Consider the following 20,971-nt stretch of genomic DNA (forward strand, 5'->3'; position numbering starts at 1 on the left):
AAAAATAAGTTAGCAAAGAAGCTCTTCCTTTAATTGTTGCAATTATTTAGTTGCAAAATCTTCTAAATGAGCACACTAGCGTTTTTTTTGTTTTGAAATTTAGTTGTATTTTTAATAATAATATATAGAATTTTCATAATCTTTGACTATTTCATAAAGGTTGCCTAAATTTTAATAGGATATTGGCGTCTAGTTAGCAAATATTTCTTTTTTGAAATATTTTATGCTTTTATAATACTTTTTTTGAAGAAAGTAATTACATGCAATATCGAAATAGCCTCCGTATGCAGGGTTTATTTAAGTGCTTTTCAAAAGAGCTTATTTTGAAGCTTTAAAATCCTTATTTTATGCTAATATTTTCCCATAAGTATGATAACAATCTGCATTAAAATTATTTAGTTTTAGACTTTTTTCTATGTAGATCATACTCAAGGATAATTCTTTTCTATTAAAATACTATAAACCTAAGCAGTGGAACATTTAGCTATGTTGAGGATTAATTTCTATAGCTTTTAGTAAGTTTTCTATGATTTCATTAGACTATTAATTTTGTTCAATTAAATTGTAACTTAAATAGTAGAGAGGAGTAGAGTCTTATTGATGACTAAGATTTATTAAATTTCTATAAATTTTATTTGCTTCTTCAAAGTTTTATTCCTCTCCAAATACTTCAGCCCTAAGTAATTCCTCCTATTTATAATAGCAGCTACTCAATAAATATGATTTTTGATTTTAGAATATTTATTTCTTCCTCTCTATCTATAAAATAAGTAAATAAATAAATAAAATATAAGGCAAACTAATATTTACATTTGAGTGCATTGTAACAGATTATATTTAGTTTTAGATAGTATTTTGTATATTATTTTCGTTTTATTATTCTTATTTGTAACTGTTTATTACTTACTGTGTAAATATAAGCATAGATTCAGTATTACCTTTATTATGTGATTTAAATTAGTTAATTTAAAATTTTATATGATTTAAATTACAAATTTTATAGAATTAGGCGCATGTTTACTCATAATGATTTTTGTAATAATCTTCTTCTGATGTAAATTGCTTTTCTATCAAATTATTTAATATTTCCAAAAGATTATCAGGAATCGAATCATTTTTGTATTTCTTTCTTGAGTGTTGTTTTTTGTAACTATGAATTTCTTGATCAGAATACTTGCAAAAGAGTTATATGAGTGCCCATCCCAGCTACTGGAAATCATTATATTTTATCTCAAAAATATTTTCTTTTAAAACTATTATTTTCATTGGGCCTATTTATAATATAAAGATTATTTCTTTCTATATTAAAATTATATAAACTACCTAAGACAGCTGTATACTCTTGTTAATCGCTTTCACCATTAATTAAAAGCATATTTTACAAATTTACATTATCATGATTTATCTTGTTGTTGTATAGATACTCAATTCCTTTCATGTATATTTATAAACTTTCTAAAAGTTACTTTGAAGTAATTTAACCATTTTATAATGCTTTTTAGATTGTGATACCTGTTATAAATTAACATTGATCAATTTAGATATATAAAAAATTTATAAATAAATACCAGAATGAAACGAAGTAGCAAGTCCTACTATTGTGTTGATTATTCCTATGGCGTAATGTTTTAAAATATAAGGACATTTATTTACAATAGAAAATTTTTAGTAGTTGTTTATAATGAATGGCATTTAACCCCAAGACTGGTTGTAAACATAAAGAAGTATATTTTCATATTTTGGAGAATTCTTCACTAGACTAGCTACATATGCTACATAGTCCTAGGTCTTTTGAATCATTAGTTAAATGTTAACATAGAATTCTATTTCCTCAATTCTAAATTTGTGAAAAGTTCTTTAAATTAATGCTTCATCATTAATCATCTTAGATTTAATTAAATATTTAAAAATATAAACAAACAATTTAAGTGAATATTGATTAAAAAGTTATTATTAATAAATTAATTAATTAATAATTATTTATTTTACTATCAAAAATCTGAAGACAGACTGTAAATCCTAAAATTAATTCCTTTTGATAAAATTTGACAAAATGTGTCTGTCTGTCTATTTTTGATAACTTTGGTATGAAATTAAAAGACTCTTTTTTTTATTATTTATTTTAATTTTATAAAGATTTGAATTTTAATAATATATTTAATTGGTATAATATATATAAACAGATAGATACTTTATTGAAAAATAAAAACTATTTTAACGTTTATTTAATAAGCTCATTATTCATGTAAATCTGTGAAAATTTAGAATCTTCTTTAGTTAATTAAGAAGACACTTTTAATTGTTTTTTCGTATAATGCTATGGCTTTGACTTGTTATTGTATTTCTCTTTAGTATTAACGTACGAAAGGAGGTAAATGCATTTCAACTTCTTCGCCATCGTAGTTTATTTACTTGCTATAGAAGCTAACAAATGGATACCTTATTAAATAATAGTAAAATTAGTGCTCAGGATATTCTCTAAACTTTTTGGGATCGAAATGGAATCTTAGATTTTTATATATCTTATTGACTGAGTAAATGTATAAACCAAAAATAAGCACAGACAAGTTATTTGTATCTACAGAAATCACATCATTTTTTGCATGTTATTCATAATTCACAAGAGAAACCATAGCTCCATGATGCAATTCATAGGTAAATAGAATGTCTTTGTTAATTTTTTAAAGAATATCAACTTGGTCACATGCCCAATTGCAGTTAAAGTGTAAAAATTTAACTTTACACTATAAAACTGAACCGCTTAGCTAACGATATATTTATTTGTATGAATTACAATCTATTTCTAAGGTGGTTATGTAGGGACCACTAACGAAGAATACTATTTAATTATAAATCCTATATGCAAATATTGGCATGTATAATATTATAAGAACTCTATCATAATAGGAGTATTCATAAAATAGTATTTTAAAAGTGAAAAGAATATTGAAGCAAAACATAGCTTAAGTTTATCCTAAAACCTTGAAAATCTAGTCCCTTAGGATGTACTCTCTTTTGTTTAAGTTAAAAGGAAGACTTATTCCAAAGAACATGGCTAAAATTATTCCGATTGTTATTTCTTTAAAATTTATGCCTTATTTACTTTCAGGTTGATCAAAACTTGTCATATAGAAAAAGTACATAAAGCCTATCTCACATGCTATAGTAATGCAAGATTCTTTTATCCTAAAATGCAAATAAAAGAGTCTGAACATATTCAATACCATGTACTAGACAACTATAGCATCAATAGCTCCAATCCAATCTTAGTAGAAGAAAAGATAAAATCCAAAAACACATGCCCAGATGTATAATTAGTAAATTTTTTGAGTATTTTCGAAGAAGAAGTACTCTAAAAGTGTTAAAAAGAACGAAGCTAATATAAAATTACTATTAAAAGATAATTTCTTGTAATATTTCTTTTTGAATATCTGAGTATCAAGATGAAATACCTAATCTAACAAATACGGTATAGTAGGGTTTGAAAACACTCTCTTCAGTGCAAAGACCTTGTCTATTATAAAGAAGATTGCACAACTATACTTATAGAAATTGCTTGTGTGAGTATCCAATAAACTGTGGTATAAGACATATAATCCATAAGCTTAAAGAAGAAGATCTACTATGCTCAGATGTCTTCTTTCAGCGACTAAGCTAACCATCTATCTATATTTAAAACTTTGCTATAAACTTTTTTAATTATTTTTTAAATTGATATTTTCTAAATTATTTATTTATTACTAAAAATAAAGTTGATCTTTACAAAATTTTAACGTAGATAACAATAAAAATAATCCAATCTTCTAGATAAAAAATAGTCTTTAATTACTTTTTATTTTTCAATAAGAAAAAAAACCAAAAATAATTTAATAAACAAATTTATTTTATGGTAGAAATAATTATAAAATAATAATAATTATTTTTGTTTTGTGTGTAAAAAGTTAGTTAATTTAACATTTTAAATGGAGAATTTCGTTTAAATTCATTTTTAAATTGGAGAATTTAGTTTTTCTTAAAAAAAATTTGAATAACCTAACAGAACCAAATCAAAATAAAATTATCTAAAAATATATCTTAAAATAGTACAAAGCTTTATTTAGTATTTGTTTTTTACATTTTAAGATTATGAGCTAATTTGGATTATAACTAAGTTAAAATAATACGTATAATTAAAAATTCTGATTTTATTAATTTAATAAATTTTTCTATGTTAACTATTTAAATCATTTGTACCTTAAATTATATTAATAGACACATACTTTTTTTATAATGTAATTTATTTAAAATTAAGATTTATAAGACAATTCTCAATTTAATACTAATAGTATTTAATATAAAATATATTGAATGATCAAATTAATAATTGTAAAATTATTATGTAAAAATAAATATAAAAGCTGTGGTATTATCATTCAAAGTTCAAAAGAATTTTTTATCAAAATTATCTTAAACAGTGTTAATAAAAAATAATTTCTTAAAATTTAAAAACACTTCATTTTTTTTCCTTTTAATAAATCAATAAATTACATAATAATTTAACATAAAATATTTTTTTCATACATACTTGAGATTTTAGAATTTAGTTAATCGATGAGTAAGTCTAAATAATTTTCTATCTAATATTAACATTTTTAAAAAATAAATTTGTAAATTAAAACACATTTTATTTTTATGAAAGAAAATTATTTATAAATATTAAAATCATTGATTTTTTTATTTTACAAAAATTCAAAAATATTTTATGTTTTTAAGTCAGTATTAGGTAACAAAAAGATTAGTAATTATGAAAAAAAACAGAACATTTGATGTAAAAAATATAAAATTAAATTAAAAATAAAATTAGTATTTGGAATTGTCTTAACTGATATTAATTATAATGTTTGGTGATTTTAATTCTAAACTTAATATTGATTAAATATATAAATTATAATTATTTTATTGTAGAAAATATTTCCAAACTTTAAAAAGCACATAAATTAACTAGTAGATAGTTTTCAGCACTCCTCAAGTTAATAATCAAAATGATTAATTAATAAAATGCTGTTTAAAACTTAAAAGATAGTTAAAATACCTGGTTTCTCTAATAATATATTTTAATATAAAAAAAATGAATAGTTAATAAAAAGCCCAAATAAAAATGATCAATTTCAAGGTGAGGAAATCTTCAATTTTATATTCTTTAAATTATTTAATTCCTTCTTTTAAAATTTTTTTAAAGATAGAGACTTCATTTATGTCTATATTTATTCTATCCTTTAAAGTAAAATCATTCATTCAATCAGTCTAAACAAAATCCTAATATAATTCAAAATTAAATTAAAATATTTTTTAAAGTAAATTCTGGTTTATTTAAAAACTTTTTATCTCTCTCTCTTAAGCGAATTATAATTAATATTTTATTAATGAATAATATATTTTTTAATGAAAAAGAAAAATTAAATTTGTTTAATTATTTTAAAAATTAATTTTGATTATTTTATAAAAATATTGATTTAGTATTATTAGTTAATGATTATAAAAGAAACCAGAAAATCTAAAATATTTTTTAAATTAATATTTAAATATGAAATGCTTTAAATAATTATAGATACAAGATAGAGAAATTAGTAAATTGAAAAAATTAATTAACTAAAATATTTTTGAAAAATTGCAATTTTTAGTATTTGGTTGAAATTTTAAAAAATAATTTGTATTTGATAAATAATTTAATTTTAATTAAAATATTAAGATAAATACAGAAAAATTAGTATGAAATAAGAAAAAAATATAAAATAAGTGAAAGAAGATATTTAGATAGATTCAGACAATATAATAAAGGCAAATCATATTAGTTTTTCATAATAAATGCATACAAAGTTCTTTAGTTAGCTTTATTAGTGTGTGTTTATGTTTGTTTGATAAGTATTAAATGAGTTTAATACAAATTCAAAGAGGAGAGAAAGAAGAAAATAAGGGTTTATTTAGTTATTTATTTCATTCATTTTGTAGTCACAAATAAATAAGAAAAGGCAAAAGCAATATTAAATATAAAATAAAATTTTTGATTCAATAAGATTATTAAGCAAAATCAATCAAAAATCTTAAGGGATAAGATGATTGTCAATAGATTATTTAGATAGTAATTCAGAAATATTAGTTATGGCTTTGCTACATAAAAGCTTGATTATTATGCAGTTTTAGGAGTAGACCGTTTGGCTACTGCTGAACAAATTAAGGATTCCTACAGAAAGCTTGCTATGAAGTATCATCCAGATGTTAATACAACAGTTACTGAAGCCCACGAACCTTCAGCCAGAAAATTCTAAGAAATAGCTGAAGCTTATGCAGTTTTATCAGTAGAAGAATAAAGAAGAGCTTATGATTTTTTGAATTAACCCTCTCCTTATGACAGATATACTGAAGATTCTGCTCTTGAAGATGAACTTTTGCGCAGAAGATCTGTTGATGGTAATGCTATTAGATAACCTCATAAAGTTGGAACTTATGCAGCTGAAAAGTAAAGATTATTAGCTGAAGAACGTGCCAAATTCAACGTAGATCATTTGGGTCGTTACAAAGGTGGTCTTCCAGTTAAAGGCAAGGGTTCCATCAGAAAGGGTATCCACGGTGAAGGTTTTGGAGCTCCTTCTCATGCCCATGATGCTTTGATTCATTAAATTAAATAAAGTAAAGATACTATGGATTATTAAAATATTACAAATGAAGTTGCTTAAAATTTCGCAAATCATCAAAATAACGATAGATGGGTTTATGAAAGAAGAAAGAGTAATTTTATTGCATAAGTTGATTACGAATACTTCAAGTTTAATCATTGGAGAACTGCTTGGAGATACTTTAGAAATATTTTCCTCCTAACTGCAGGTGTATCCTTCCTTTATAATATGGAATTAGATGAAGGTTTAGGTGGTTTGAGCCTCAAATACAAGGAATTTGTTAAAACCAACCCAGGTTAAGACCTTTTAATTGGAAACATTAGAGTTACTTAGAGACCCAACGGATTGCTCGTTGCAGTTGATGCTCACTAAAAACAACATCATCATCATTGAATTTGAAGATTTATTTTTAAATAAAATAAGGAGTTGAATGAAAATGGAAGAATGATTTGATTAAAAAAGCCATAATATGATATCTTACTAAAAATAAGAATCTTTCTTTATTTATTCTCGTTAGTAATGTATCATCTATCTTTCTTTGATTATTCTATGTTTAAGTAAGATAAAATAAGATTTATAAAGTAAAATATAAAGACTAACTTATCAAGAAACCATTCAATTTAGATAGAGTGATTGAGTAAGCAACTAAGGCTCTCATGTAATTTAATTACAAAATACTAATTAAATGATTGGGAAATTATCAAAAAATTATTTTACTTTAATCTCTATAAACTTAACATAGATATTTCAATCTATTTATCTTTCTATCCATACACCAATACATCAATACATACATATATCCATTATCATCATCTTATCTGTTTATAACTCTGCATTATTTTTCATTTTAAATACAATTCAGGAAGATTAATTTTACAATATTTTGAAATCTGAATTTATTTTAATTCTTTACTTTTTACAATTCAAATATAATTTTTATATATTTATTCAAATCTATTTTTAATTTTGGAAGCATCAAAATAATTTTTTAGTATAATTGATTACTCAATAAAAAAATTAAAAATAAAAATTGTGATTTTAATTTTTATTGATAAAAATGTTTATTTAAAAATAATAAATATTTTAATTAAATTTTATTAAAAATAAAAATTAAATGATTTTAATTAAAAATAAAATTTAAATGATTTTTATTAAAAGTAAAAGTTAAATGATTTAAATAAACACTTAAAATTTTGTTGGATAATTTAAAAATGTGTTTGTTACTTTTTATTTTTTTAAAAAGAAGTAATATTTATATAAATTAATTGATATTATTTAAATAAGTTTACTTAAACTCAAACATGTTTTAATGTCATTTAGTACAAGAAAAAGCTAAATATATCGAAAGTTGAGAATACTATTAGTGTTTATAAAACCAACACCTTGACTTATGTTGAAGTAAGTAATCTAAAATTGTTAAATGGTAAATCAATAGAAAATTTACCATAGTTTGACTTAATAATTGCTAAGTAAATAAATGATTAGCCAAAAAGGAAATATTATTATTATAATTACACATTAATTAGAATCAAAAATTAGTCTTTTATAATATAAATCTTAATCAAAAAATTAGTTAGTGAGTTAATTAGTATATATAAGGAGTTATTATTAAGTAAAAGTTTTAGTAGTATCAAATGTCTAACAATAAAAGCAACTCAAATAAAAAGTCAGGGAACACTAAAGATAAAAATGTAGCCAAATATTAACTTAAGCATAAAGAAGATATGGACTATAACTATTAAACTTTAAAGTAATAAGCTTACTAATTAATTTAATGAATTCAATTATTTACATTATTTTTTAATAGCACAATATTTAATGAAATTGTGGAAATTTTCAATGAATATGATGAAAAATATAAGGATGTTTTTATTGAGGACATTGAATTGATAGTCTCGATGTTTATATGGGGAGATAAAAATGATGATAACTTTTTCGAGTAATTTAGCTTTGAGCTTATTCTATAAAATTTAATATAAATTTATGGTTTTAAAAAATAGTTTTATGTGCGAAACAAACTTTTTAGAATAACTTTTACAAATAACTCAAAAATTGTAAAATTGCCGTGAAATTAGAACAATTATTATTTAGCAAATTTGCTTATTAATTTTAAATGTGAAAAAGCCTATGCAACTTAACTATATACTTTCTCATCAAATCATTAATGATTTAATCACTTTTCAGTTTGATTTTAATGATGATGATTTTGTTGATTACTATATAAATTTCTTGAAAAGTTTAAGCTAAAGATTAGACTAAATACCTTTATAGCTTCTCTTCAATAGTGTAAAATATTATATTTTAAATACCTTTCTTTATTGATAAGTTGTCACACATATTACTAATTTATTTTTAAATAAAGAAATACAGCAACTTTCCATTAATTTGGTAAACAATTAGATTCTATAACCACAAAGAAACTATGATTAGAACCTCTGTTTAAAATATTGTGCTTGGTGTTATGAAGAGTAAAGTCTTTAGTTGTTTTAAACGAGAAATTAACACAATTTATTATTCACCCTAGTTAAGGCAGACCAGTTAGAAAAATATCTCTAAGGTTTCCCCTTTATTACATTTTATGTCAACAATGCTTGCTTTATGGCAAGCTAATGGATATAAATTGATAATCAAATTCACCAAGCAGACTACAGCAATTATCAAAAGCTAAGTGATTTGATGAGTGATTAAATCGATTAAATTTTATTTTGGGAGGATCTCATTCACTCTTGTAATGAATAGGCCAAAAAGGTTGATATTTGAATTTAATAATAAATATTCTAATTTATATTAATTTCTAATGATTTTTTTTAATTCAATTTTATAAACATTAGATATCCATTAACTCTTTCATAAGCTATGCACTAATTCCATCGATCTTTAATAGTTTTATCTCCACAAAGAAAGTAAATATTTATATTTTGATATTTCAAAGCTTAGAAAATAAATTTATGCTGGCTAACGCATTCTTAAGAGATTAGATTTAAAAATAGGAAAAATTTTTTGTAGAAATTCTAAGACTTTAATTTGAATTTTGATAAGTTTTTCTTTTTCTATTTTAATTTGATAAGAATATTTTTTAAAAATCAAAGTTGAAATTTTTGAATTTGATATTTATTAAAGTGTAATATTACTAAATTATAAATAGGGCAAATTAAGCATTTATCTATCACTTCACATACTCACAATAATATTACAGCACATATCTAATAAAGAAATCCTAGAAATTATAATTTTAACTCTCTTTGGTGAAAAAATCAACAGGAAACATTTAGAATGGATTTAGCATCCAGCTTAAGAGCCTGCGCATTTTAATGCACAATGGTCTTATAGACACTTTTGGGATGATTATGATGATTTCCTTAAGAAGCAGACAGAAATAATATTTATTGATTAAATAAAAAGAAACCAGTAGATTTAAAATAATTCAGTTGGATAAATGCCATCTAAATAATCTGATGATAAATAACCTGAACAAGTTTCAAAATCAGGTAAGATTCATCTTCTTGAATATCATTCAAAATAAATTTATTTAACACTTCTCTTTCCAAAAAAAATAAAAATCAAAAATTTTTTACACCTGAATCAGCACTGCTAGCACTGCTATGAACAAAGCAATTTTGCTTCTGTCCGTTTTTTTTGGAAGAAGTATTTATTCCCCCCAAAAAAAGCTTATTTATTTTAATTAGTTTCCGACACCGCCCGGAAAACTTATTCTTATCTAGATGTTAGAAGTTACTTTGGCTGGGATTCACAAGGACGTCTTGAGTCAGAAATAAGAAGGTTAACAAGAGCACTCGGAGTAAAATTAGTTCAAACTAATGAAGAAATGTAAATTGAAGACCCACAAAATCAGCAAAATCAGCAGCAGTTTTAAGAATATCTTGGTGAATCTCCATATGATATTTACTATAATACAATAAGAGAACTTGGTATTTAAAAACAACAAGAAAAAGATGAAATGTCTATAGACGATAGAAAATAAGCAATAGCTTAAAATTACGAAATAAACCCTTTTAGAGACTTAATTCTATCATATTTAAGAGTAAGTTTCAATATATTTTTTCAATAAATATGTAATTCATAAATTTAATTTAAAGTCAAAAGATGACAACTTAATCATGTTAACTCTGCAGTTCTTAAATAGCATTGTGTAAAATAAATTCATTTGTGATGAAATTCTAGAATATTGTGGTCTCCTAACATAAAGAAAGAATAAAATAAACTACAAAAATCCAAAAAATTTAGATAGTCTGAAAAGTTTTTAGGTCAATTTAATGAAAGTAAGCAATTTTTAACATTTTATAATGTTTATTAGACTTTTATAATTTTAATCAAATTAGATTTTGTAAATCGATCCTCCTTTTAGACTAAATAACTATTTCATTATATCGAAATTAATTTATGAATTTGCTTGTGTAAACCACTCACACGATATTCTTTTAACTAATGATTAAATATGTTTATTTAATGATGCTTATAGATTGTAAATATTGAAAATGAATGCTTTGATAAAAACTCAAATAGTTTGGGATTTTATCATTGATCTATATGAAGTTGAGTTTGAATACATTGAATAAAATCTGTTAAAGTAAACAAAATAGTTAGATTATTTCTGCTTCTTGCCATTAGATAACTGCCCAAACAGTAATTTATTTAAAAAAAGATTTAAATATATATATAATAAATATTAAAGGTGTGGATTTACTCTTTAGACAACCTACTACTAAAAGAGATATTACAAGAAGAGACTTGATGCTATTTTTTATTGTTAGAAAGCTAAGATATATTTTGATTGCAAACACAGGCCTTAAAGAAATTGAAAACAATCTGGATTTATCATACAAAAGCTTTCTAAATAATGAATTGCCACATTGGGAAGAAGGCAAATTTTATGAAATATGTAAAATTAATAAATAAATAATTAATTTATTAATAAGAGTTATTTTATAAATCAGAGTAAAGTAAAATGTATTCTTGTGAACTAATAGAAAAAGATAAGAAAGTAAAGTAGCTATACTATTTAAAAGATTAACAAAATATGATCTTAGTAGAGTATAATGAAAATAATAGGAATGAGGTGAAAGTCTATAAAAATGAAAGATTAAAAAAGGTAGAAGCTTAAATAGATCGTGCTGACCCACGAAAATTAGAGTTAGTTATTAAAAATATTACATATAATGGAAAAGTAAAATTATTTTCAGTAAGTAAAATCAAATGTTAATTATATTTATTTTTATTAGGAAAAATATGATGACTTTATACTAATTTTCGAAAATATTGATACATGCTCACAAATAAAAAAAATTTTGGATGAAAATAGGAAAACCTCAAAATAAATAGAGATGACAGTTTTAGTTAAGTTTTTAGAAAGTTCAGAGAAAGACATATTTATTCCCTCCATATACTGATAAAATAAAGATGTATGTATAAATTGATTGATTTCATTTTTATAAAATGAATAATTTCTTTTAATTCCAAATTTAATACTAATCTATTTCAAACGATAATTGATATTTGTTAGAAAATTCACTTATATTTATTTGATATTAAATTTATATTTTCTCAAACACAATATGTATTTATTTATTTATTGCTATGTTTATTTGTATTATCTTGCTAAGTATATTCAAATCCAAATATATTGATTTTATAAATAAACTTTAAACTTTAAATTTTAAATAACTTTTAAGAAAACTATAATAATTTTTTTTAAAACAATTAAATAAATATTTTATTTAGAGATAATCTAGTAAGCAAGCTATTAATTTATTAGTTAAATTTTCAATTACAGTAAAAGGTATATTTTAATTACAATTTAATCTTTTTGCTTGAATTAATAATGAATTTGAAATTGTTTATTTAAATAAAAATATAATAAATATCTAAAATTTAAATTAAAATCAATTAATTATTATTTTTTCTATTTTTTCAATAATTATTAGAATATTAGTAAATTAATTTTTATAAAATATTAGTTTTTAAAAAAAAAAAAAAAATTTATTTTTATGATAAAATGAAAGTAAGATTATTTTTAGTTTAAACATTAAAAAATAAATTAAAAAATTAGTTAAATATACAATTAATATTTGATTAGACTTTAATATTTTAGTTTTAATTATTATCAGATTAATTAAACCTCGTCTGAATTTACTTCATTATCTTAATAGCTGTTAGATTTTCCTCTAATATTACTATTTTATTCACTTAGCAATCCTTATTCTGCATTTGATTACGAAAAATGGCTAATTTCACTTAATTCTTCTTACTTGTCACAAATTATTTCTATGGTTTAGTACTTAATATTCTTATAAGAGTTTAATATTTTTTTGACTTCTTTAAGAACTTTAAATCTTTTTCTAATGTCTCTTATGTGAACTTTCACAGTAAAAACAAGATTATTTGACGTGTATGCCCAAAGGTGAATTTCACTGTATCTCTCAATATCTTAATGACCACTTAACTATTAAAGAGTTAATAAATAAATTGGCTTAATTTTAATCTTATTTTTTAATATACCTTTTATATTATTTCTTCGAGTTAAACATGGTATTTCTTAATATTATATCCTTGAAGTAATGTCGTAAACGAACCTTTGAGTAAAGGAAAGACACTGATAAAGATAAATATCGAAATAATACATGATGTAATTGGATCAGAAATATACCATCCATAATAGTATATTAAAATAGATGATATAATAACACCAACACTTCCTAAAGCATCAGCTAAAATGTGAAGAAAAACACCTAATTGTTAAAAATTTAATTAGTTTGTTAATATTTAAACAAATTTACCAGTTAAATTTTCATTATGGCCTTCGCCATGACTGTGGCTATGTCCATGATCATGGCCATGATCATGATTGTGATTGTGATCGTGTTCATGGTCATGATTGTGGTCGTGATCATGGTCATGACAATGATCATGTTCATGTTCATGGTCGTGGTGATGATCATGATCGTGATCGTGGTTATGCTCATGATCGTGATCATGGTCATGGTCATGATGGTGGTGATCGTGATCGTGGTCATGATGATGGTGATCGTGATCATGGTCGTGGTTATGCTCATGATCATGGCAACCTTCTTCCTTATGAGAGTGTTGACTTGCTGATGTGTTTTTTTTAGTATTTGGGAGAGTGGAACAAGTAGTTTTTGTTTAGTTTTGTGTTTTTTTGTGAGAATGAGAATGAGGACATCCACCACCTTCATCATCATCGCCACCATGAGCGTGAGCATGCTCATGGAAGAAGCATAACCCTACTAAATTGATAATAAGACCTATTACACTAACAACCATCATCTTATCAAACAAAACCTTTTAAGGAGAATATATTCTTTCAATTGATTCAGTAAAAATATCAAAGGCAACAACAATTAAAAATAATCCATTAATGAATCCTGATAAAGTTGAGAATCTTTCAAATCCAAAAGAGTACGTTGGGGAAGGTTTTAGTTTTGACATAAAAGAAGCATACAAACCAATTGCAAGTGCACTTGAGTCAAAAAGCATGTGAGCAGAATCAGAGATTAAACTGAGAGAGTTAGACAAAAGGCCGTAGATTAGCTCTACAAACATAAATGAGAAGTTAAAGCTAATTTTAATAAGTTAATAAATAATTTAGATTAAGTGATAGCTTCAAAAAAAATAGAAAATTTTAATTTTACGAGAGCATAAAAATAAGCTTTTTACTATCCTGATTTCTCCTTATATGTTATATAAAGTTGCTTAAGGATACTTTGTCGTACATCTCTACTCCTTAGAAATTTGAGGAGTTTAAAACTACATTTCCCATAATTATATTTTAATCAGAAGATACAATCAAGTGATTAATTTTTGGGCTTTCCATATTAATGAGTTCGCAAAGAGCTAATATGCCATAAATAATAATCAAAGATTGTGTGTTCCATTCCATATCTTTTGATTCAATAACAAGTTTGTTAATAACCAAAAGAACCCATAAAATTGCTGATTAATATCTATTTCTCTTTTACAAATGCAATTGACCCTTTAAGCCTTCATTAGTAAAGTATGAAAAAACTATTGAAATCAGCATGAATATTAAAAGATGGCCAAAGTCTTAAAATGGATTTTCTGCTTTACTACTTTCAGACAACAATTAGAATTTGCCATAATAAATGGTCTGTTTTTAAATAATTTTAAATCTTGATCATCTTAATTTAACATTTAAAAAAGTAATTTAAATACTCTAATTATAGCAATAACTAAATGAACTAAAACACAGAGTGAGATTGTAATTCCGTCAAATGCTTTTGTATCTACTCTAGTGAGCTGTAGTAATTGAGTTCTTCCCAATTTAGTTGCTATTTCTAAAAATGCTAAAGTAATGGCAATGAATAGTTCCTTTGTCCCGACATCTTTAACAAAAACTACAAATGCGATAATAATCTAAACTATGCTGAGGAAGCTCTATTATTTTACAAAAATATATTTTAATGTCAAATGTATATTGTATGTATGAATCAAATTATTTTTGTTTGCTTTTATAATTTTAGAAAAATCTATTTTATTTACGCTCTTATAATTTGGAATGATCATCAAATCTGCTTCATTGTGCTTTTTATAATAGTATTCACAAATAGTAAAAATATGATCAGCTAAATCGTGTCTATTTTTAGATTTTTTATTTTTAGGAATTTTTAAACTACCATTTCAAGATAATTAAATATGTATTTAATTTACACTAAGAAAGTATATGTTATCAAATTATAAACGAAGAATGTCTGATTAAGCAAAGTAACGATTACAGTTAACACAATTCTTAACAACTATTTAAATACAATCAGGTAATTAATTTTGGAAGGATTTAATAATAATATTTCAATCAATTACCATTTAAGAATCAAGCATTTGTGAATTGAAAGCTCTTGCTAATTGTTATTTGCAAAAATATGACATCAAAATCAAAAAAAATGTCATGAAATTTATAGAACTTATAGTGTCAAATCCATTGTCTCTATGGAAATATAAAAATATAGCTATCTGTACGCTATTCTTTGCTAAAAGAAGAGCGATTTCTTACATTTTACTTTTATTTGTTAACTAACTAACTAACTATACTAAGCTTTTATTTTTGATATTAAATTTTTGATTAATTTATATTATTTAATAATAAAATAAGATTTTTATGATAGAAACAGATTTCTTTTCTTTATTAAAACTACATGAAATATAATACCATAATTTACAAGCATCTTCTTGATAATATATATGAAAACTCTTACATAAAATCTTCTGATTTTATTTCAAATCAAAGTAACTCTATAACGATACAATTTTATAAAGTACGTGTTTATTTAAGCAAGCATTGCTGAAATAAGTATTTAATATTGTAGTAGAATAATTTTATTTAAATATTTTTATTAATTTACAAATTTAGTTTAAAATTATTTTTGCAATCTTTTTCATACCAAAATCGAAGAAAAAGCTACAAGTTCTTACTACCAAACCAAATTTCTTTATTTGAATGGAGTCATCTTCATTAAAGAATATATCTTTGTTTTTGTTAAAATGAGATTCTTTAGATAAATTATATTTATAAATAAATAAAAATTTACTTTTCTCGCTTTAAATAATGCATTAGAAATTTAAGGATTATGTTTAACAAATTAATCATAACTTATATATTTGTTTGACCAAGGATAGGCTTTATTATACAGCAAAATCTATTTTTTTAATTAATTTTAACGAATTTAATATGACAATAAAACGCTTACTTTGACTATATCGATATGATCTGCCTGGCAAGCATAATACAAAGGTGTTTTGCCAAGCTATAGGTTTAAAAAGGATATAAAACATAAGAAAATGAATTTAAAAATTACAATATCTGTGGCATTTACATCAGCTCCTTTTTAAATTAGAAATTAAGCTAATTTCAAATGACCTCTTTTGCTTGCCCAATGCAGAGCCGTTAAATAAAACTTTATCAAATATAAAAATAATTTTTTAAAAAGCCTTAAAGAATGAGAAATTACATAGTCAAAATCATAGACAAGATATTTATTCTTCGTAATCAAAAAATCACACAGTAAAAGATTGTTATGCTTTGCAGCAGTAATGAACTCATACGAATACTGTTTTTCAAACGGTTTTGTGCTGAAAACATTATTTAGAAGAATCTATTTTATTCAAAAAATTTAATTTTAAATTTATTAACTACGCTTTTACAAATAAAAATTACTTCTTTTGGTGTTAAATTTAAGTTCTTAATTTGATTTAAAATTTTTATTAGATTTGCTCTATGCTACTTCTTTGTTAAGTTCCTTCTTTCTTTTTATGAACGAAACAATTAGAAATGAAGCATTTTGTCTTTGCTTATTATATATTGAGTTGTTTCTCTCTGAACCTATTAAGTAAATTTCATGTAAGAATCATCAAGAATATTTAGAAGAAATTATTTTTATTCATTTTTATTTGTTTAGTTAGACTTAGGACTTTATTCATCATTAGAGCATATTGATTTCTCAATAGATTCATGATTTTAATTAGAACTAATTTATTCATAAATTTAATTTAAAAACAGCAAATTGTCACCTTAAATACAATCTAAAGGTGATTCCTCAATAAGTCTGATTATATTACTGATTTTTTCTCTATTTTAAATTGTATTCAAGATAAGCTCCTATTTCTCATCTTCAATTTTAGTGTGATCTAATATCTAAGTAAACTCTTCTTCAATTAATTTCTTACTTTTTACATTAAATAATGAATTTAGTAGAGAGGTTGGCTTTTATATTTAAAAGGCTGTATTGGCTAAGCTGCTTTCTTAGGATTGCTTGCAAATAGGAATTGTAATATTAGAAACATGGTTCTATTGTTTACTAGAATTCTGCTAATTCATAATTACACATAGAGAGCTTTGTTTTTTGTATTTCTAACGTATTTCGTCAAGCTTTACAAATTTATTATTAAAAGAAGGAATGCAATTGGCAGAATTGCTTAAATCTGTGGATTCTTTTATAGTAAATTTATTTTCGTTTCTATTAAACTCAGCCTTCATGGGAGTGGAAAATTTTCTTATTGCAAAATCTTACTAATCTGGCACATTTTGGTTACACTATAAATAACTGTTTAAGCTTTCTTCATACTTTCTATGGGAAATTAGCTACTTTAAAGTTTGCACTGGAAATTAGATTACTCTATTATTTTTATATTTGCAAATTAGTTAGGGACTTTTTCCATAGTTATTACCATTAAAATTAATTTAGGTTGATGATTAACTAAAACTCCTGTGAGAAGAAGAAGAAGTTGTAATATTTTTATTTGTTCTACTTAAAGGCTTACTTATATTTTCTTTGAATTTAAATTTATTTGTACTGCCATAATCAATTTTTTCAAATTCTAATGTTTTCTTAGTATTTGAATTAATTTATAATAAATTATATTCATCATATTAAGGTGAGTTTTATTCTTCTTTTTGACCCCCAAACATCTTCAGAATTTTAGTTAAAGATCTTTGTTGATTTCCTTCAATTGGAGGTTTACGATCACTGTTTTTTTTATTTTCATAAAATTCTAAGCCTGTTGTTTTGCTTTTATTAATAAACTAGGATTATAATAAGTTTTTTTTGGTTCTACTTGAATTTACTTGGCTCTCACTTAGCTGAGCACTTTTTTATTTTGAAAAGGAATCTCTGTAAGTTACATAATAGAGCTTATTACTTATTTTTTCATGATTTTTTAATTAACCATTAGTTTAAAATAGCTTGATCTTTAAGTTCTCTGAAATTTGTGTTTACAAAATAGGAGAAGATTGCAATTTAAAATCATTACTTTGCGAAGAACTAAAGTTTAACCTATCCTACAACTTATTAGGCTTCAAAATGAATTTATCTTATTTATTTATTAAAATTTATTCATTAGAAGTGTTTAAAGCTTCAGTCTCTTATATTGTACGATCTTAGTTTCTTTGACTATTAAACAATCTTAAATTTTTACTATCTTAAAAGTAATAATTTTAAATTTATTTATTAGGTTTATTAATATCTATCTATTCGAAATAGGCTTATTATATACATTATTTCATTGAAATTCTTGGGCTTTATACAAGATTAGATTCAGTTTAAGCTAAATCTATTTTTTATTTATCTTGCTAAAAAAAAACAGAATTATAAGTTTTACTATTTTTTTGCATTTTGAGATTTTTTTTGTTTATTTTCTACTTCAAATAACTTTAATTTTGATGTATTACTTCTGGTAGAGATTAAAAAAATAACAAATAATTAATTATTACTTTCTTTCATCAATTCTTTTTTTATTTGCTAAAAATAGAGTGTTAGAATCAAAATATAAAATTTAAATAAATTAGTGTATTAACTTAATAGTTAATATTTGTATAAATAACTTTTTTTTAAATTCAATTAATCTTTAATTCATTTTACTAAATAAAATATCGTGTAACATATTGTAAACAGCTTTTAAGTTGAGGTACAAGCATTTTTTTATGAAAGCATTTATATAATTGAATTTCGTTTGTAAATTTAAGTTCCTCTAAATTTAATATAAAATGAGGTGAATTATTTAAAATTAACAATTTTTAATCTATTTTCTTTAAAAAATTATTATTGAAAAGTTTTTAAATTTCTTAGAAATTAAACTTTTTTACAATAATTAGTTTTATTTATTATTTTTTATATGAATTAAATATCTTACTGAAAAATAATAAATTAGATTTTTAAATTGAGAGTTATTTATAATTTATTATCCATTTTTTAAAAAGAAAAAATTATTATTTTTGCAGATAGTTATTTTAAATTATTGAAATTTTATATTTCTCAATTATATTTTAAACTATTTTTTTGAATGATATTTCTTTCTTTTTAAAAATATTTTTAAATTATAAAAAATTTATTTTTAATAAATTTGTAAAAAAAAAATATTTAATATCAAATATTAACTATACTTTGGTCATAAGCATCTATCCGAGTTTAAAAATAGTAAAAACAATTTAAAGTAATTTTATGTTTTATTGATATAAGCTCAATGATGAAAAAAACAAAATTTTTTTAGGAAAAAAAAAGAAAAAACTTGAAATAATTAGATAAATTAAAATTATATTATTATAAGATAAAAACAATTAAATAAATATAAAAAACTAATTAAAATTATAAATAATGAAGAAATAAAATTTTTAAAAAGTAGAAAATAAAATAAATATAATGATAAACACAATTCAAAAGTTAACTGAGATAAAAATTATTAAATAACTAGATAAATTAAAATCATATTAATAATAATTAAAAATACTCAATCATATTTATAGAATCTGACATAAATTAAATTAATTTAAATCTAAATATGAATTTAACACTTTATTACTATAATTAAGACTAAAATGTATTTTTTTTCAAAAGATTAAATTCAGACATATATTCAATAAAGCTTTTAAATAAGTGAGAGCTAAATAATATTGTAAAAACGTTTATATTAAACAGGAAAGAGTAGAAAATAAATTAAAATTTTAATTAAAACAAATAAAAGTAAAAGATTTAAAATTATTTTAGACAGTGACATTAACTAAATATCGAAATAAAAATTTAAGATTTTAATAGAAATAATAATTTTCAATAGCTAGATAAGTTAAAATAAAATCATATTACAAATGAATACAAATAATCGATCATAAGTATAGAAACTGGCCTAAATTAAAATAATTTTTAAGCATTTAATAATTTAATATTTTATTCTTATTGTTAAAGGTAATAAGTATTTTTTTTTCAACAAAATAAGTTTTAACTATATTTTCAGGAAAGCTTTTAAAAGAAGAGAGATAGATGATGGAGGGGATTTGTTTGATAATATCTATTATAAAATCAGTTAGATTCTTTATTGCCTATATGATATTCCAAATCTTTAATTCTGCCTTCCAATTCTCCAATAAGCTCATCTAGTGCAGCCTTATCTGTCTTAATTAAGCTTAATTGTGATTATATACGATTATTTTCTGATTTTTAATTATTAAAGTGCCTATTCATTTCATCTTCTAATCTTATCAATTCATTCATTAATGTTTTTTTTACATCTTATGCTTTCATATTTAATACTGAGCTCAAGGAGTCTTTTTCACTATTTAATATTGCTAACTCCTTCTTATGTAATTATAATTCATTGTTTACTGAAAATGCCATTTCTTCTAATGATTATATCTTTCCTTTAAGACTAGCAGGATTAGAGTTTGTGCTAAATGAGTTTAAACCTTAACTAGTGTAATTTATATCATTGCCAAAACCCTTAGATTCAGGTCTTTGAGTTCTGAAAGCAGAACCATTTTACTAAGAATATCCTGTGTTATTCAT

At 22.7% G+C, this 20,971-nt stretch overlaps 7 protein-coding genes across 7 annotated transcripts; 2 read left to right on the top strand and 5 right to left on the bottom strand. All coding sequences in view use genetic code 6, as the record gives it.

The window, feature by feature from the left end:
* Positions 1 to 151: 151 nt before the first annotated feature.
* Positions 152 to 1,884, bottom strand: TTHERM_00938730 (tetratricopeptide repeat protein; the record flags this gene model as incomplete). Its single annotated transcript, XM_001031048.2, has 6 exons — positions 152 to 189; positions 261 to 759; positions 811 to 938; positions 993 to 1,271; positions 1,324 to 1,512; positions 1,569 to 1,884. 6 exons carry the CDS (start codon positions 1,882 to 1,884, stop codon positions 152 to 154), a joined length of 1,449 nt encoding a protein of 482 aa, XP_001031048.2.
* A 350-nt stretch (positions 1,885 to 2,234) lies between these two features.
* Positions 2,235 to 3,662, bottom strand: TTHERM_00938740 (transmembrane protein, putative; the record flags this gene model as incomplete). Its single annotated transcript, XM_001031049.1, has 1 exon — positions 2,235 to 3,662. One exon carries the CDS (start codon positions 3,660 to 3,662, stop codon positions 2,235 to 2,237), a length of 1,428 nt encoding a protein of 475 aa, XP_001031049.1.
* Positions 3,663 to 6,092: 2,430 nt separating this feature from the next.
* Positions 6,093 to 7,046, top strand: TTHERM_00938750 (DnaJ domain protein; the record flags this gene model as incomplete). The annotated part of the gene is made up of 1 exon (XM_001031050.3): positions 6,093 to 7,046. One exon carries the CDS (start codon positions 6,093 to 6,095, stop codon positions 7,044 to 7,046), a length of 954 nt encoding a protein of 317 aa, XP_001031050.1.
* Positions 7,047 to 8,287: 1,241 nt separating this feature from the next.
* Positions 8,288 to 12,061, top strand: TTHERM_00938760 (CLEC16A, putative; the record flags this gene model as incomplete). Its single annotated transcript, XM_001031051.3, has 13 exons — positions 8,288 to 8,403; positions 8,461 to 8,592; positions 8,654 to 8,939; positions 9,016 to 9,121; positions 9,178 to 9,401; positions 9,485 to 9,556; positions 9,799 to 10,141; positions 10,376 to 10,695; positions 10,751 to 10,933; positions 10,994 to 11,297; positions 11,347 to 11,553; positions 11,609 to 11,838; positions 11,894 to 12,061. 13 exons carry the CDS (start codon positions 8,288 to 8,290, stop codon positions 12,059 to 12,061), a joined length of 2,691 nt encoding a protein of 896 aa, XP_001031051.3.
* Positions 12,062 to 12,774: 713 nt separating this feature from the next.
* TTHERM_00938770 (cation diffusion facilitator family transporter) lies at positions 12,775 to 15,698 on the bottom strand (the record flags this gene model as incomplete). The annotated part of the gene is made up of 8 exons (XM_001031052.3): positions 12,775 to 13,113; positions 13,170 to 13,399; positions 13,448 to 14,247; positions 14,321 to 14,796; positions 14,862 to 15,083; positions 15,189 to 15,282; positions 15,357 to 15,442; positions 15,507 to 15,698. The coding sequence occupies 8 exons, from the start codon at positions 15,696 to 15,698 to the stop codon at positions 12,775 to 12,777; spliced, it is 2,439 nt and encodes an 812-aa protein (XP_001031052.3).
* A 380-nt stretch (positions 15,699 to 16,078) lies between these two features.
* On the bottom strand, positions 16,079 to 18,810 carry TTHERM_00938780 (ankyrin repeat protein; the record flags this gene model as incomplete). The annotated part of the gene is made up of 6 exons (XM_001031053.2): positions 16,079 to 16,168; positions 16,232 to 16,339; positions 16,391 to 16,447; positions 16,499 to 16,597; positions 16,652 to 16,795; positions 16,858 to 18,810. 6 exons carry the CDS (start codon positions 18,808 to 18,810, stop codon positions 16,079 to 16,081), a joined length of 2,451 nt encoding a protein of 816 aa, XP_001031053.2.
* Positions 18,811 to 20,488: 1,678 nt separating this feature from the next.
* On the bottom strand, positions 20,489 to 20,971 carry TTHERM_00938790 (transport system kinase; the record flags this gene model as incomplete). The annotated part of the gene is made up of 1 exon (XM_001031054.1): positions 20,489 to 20,971. The coding sequence occupies one exon, from the start codon at positions 20,969 to 20,971 to the stop codon at positions 20,489 to 20,491; it is 483 nt and encodes a 160-aa protein (XP_001031054.1).

Source organism: Tetrahymena thermophila, assembly GCF_000189635.1.
Source record: "Tetrahymena thermophila SB210 genomic scaffold scf_8254436, whole genome shotgun sequence".
Taxonomy (NCBI): domain Eukaryota; phylum Ciliophora; class Oligohymenophorea; order Hymenostomatida; family Tetrahymenidae; genus Tetrahymena; species Tetrahymena thermophila.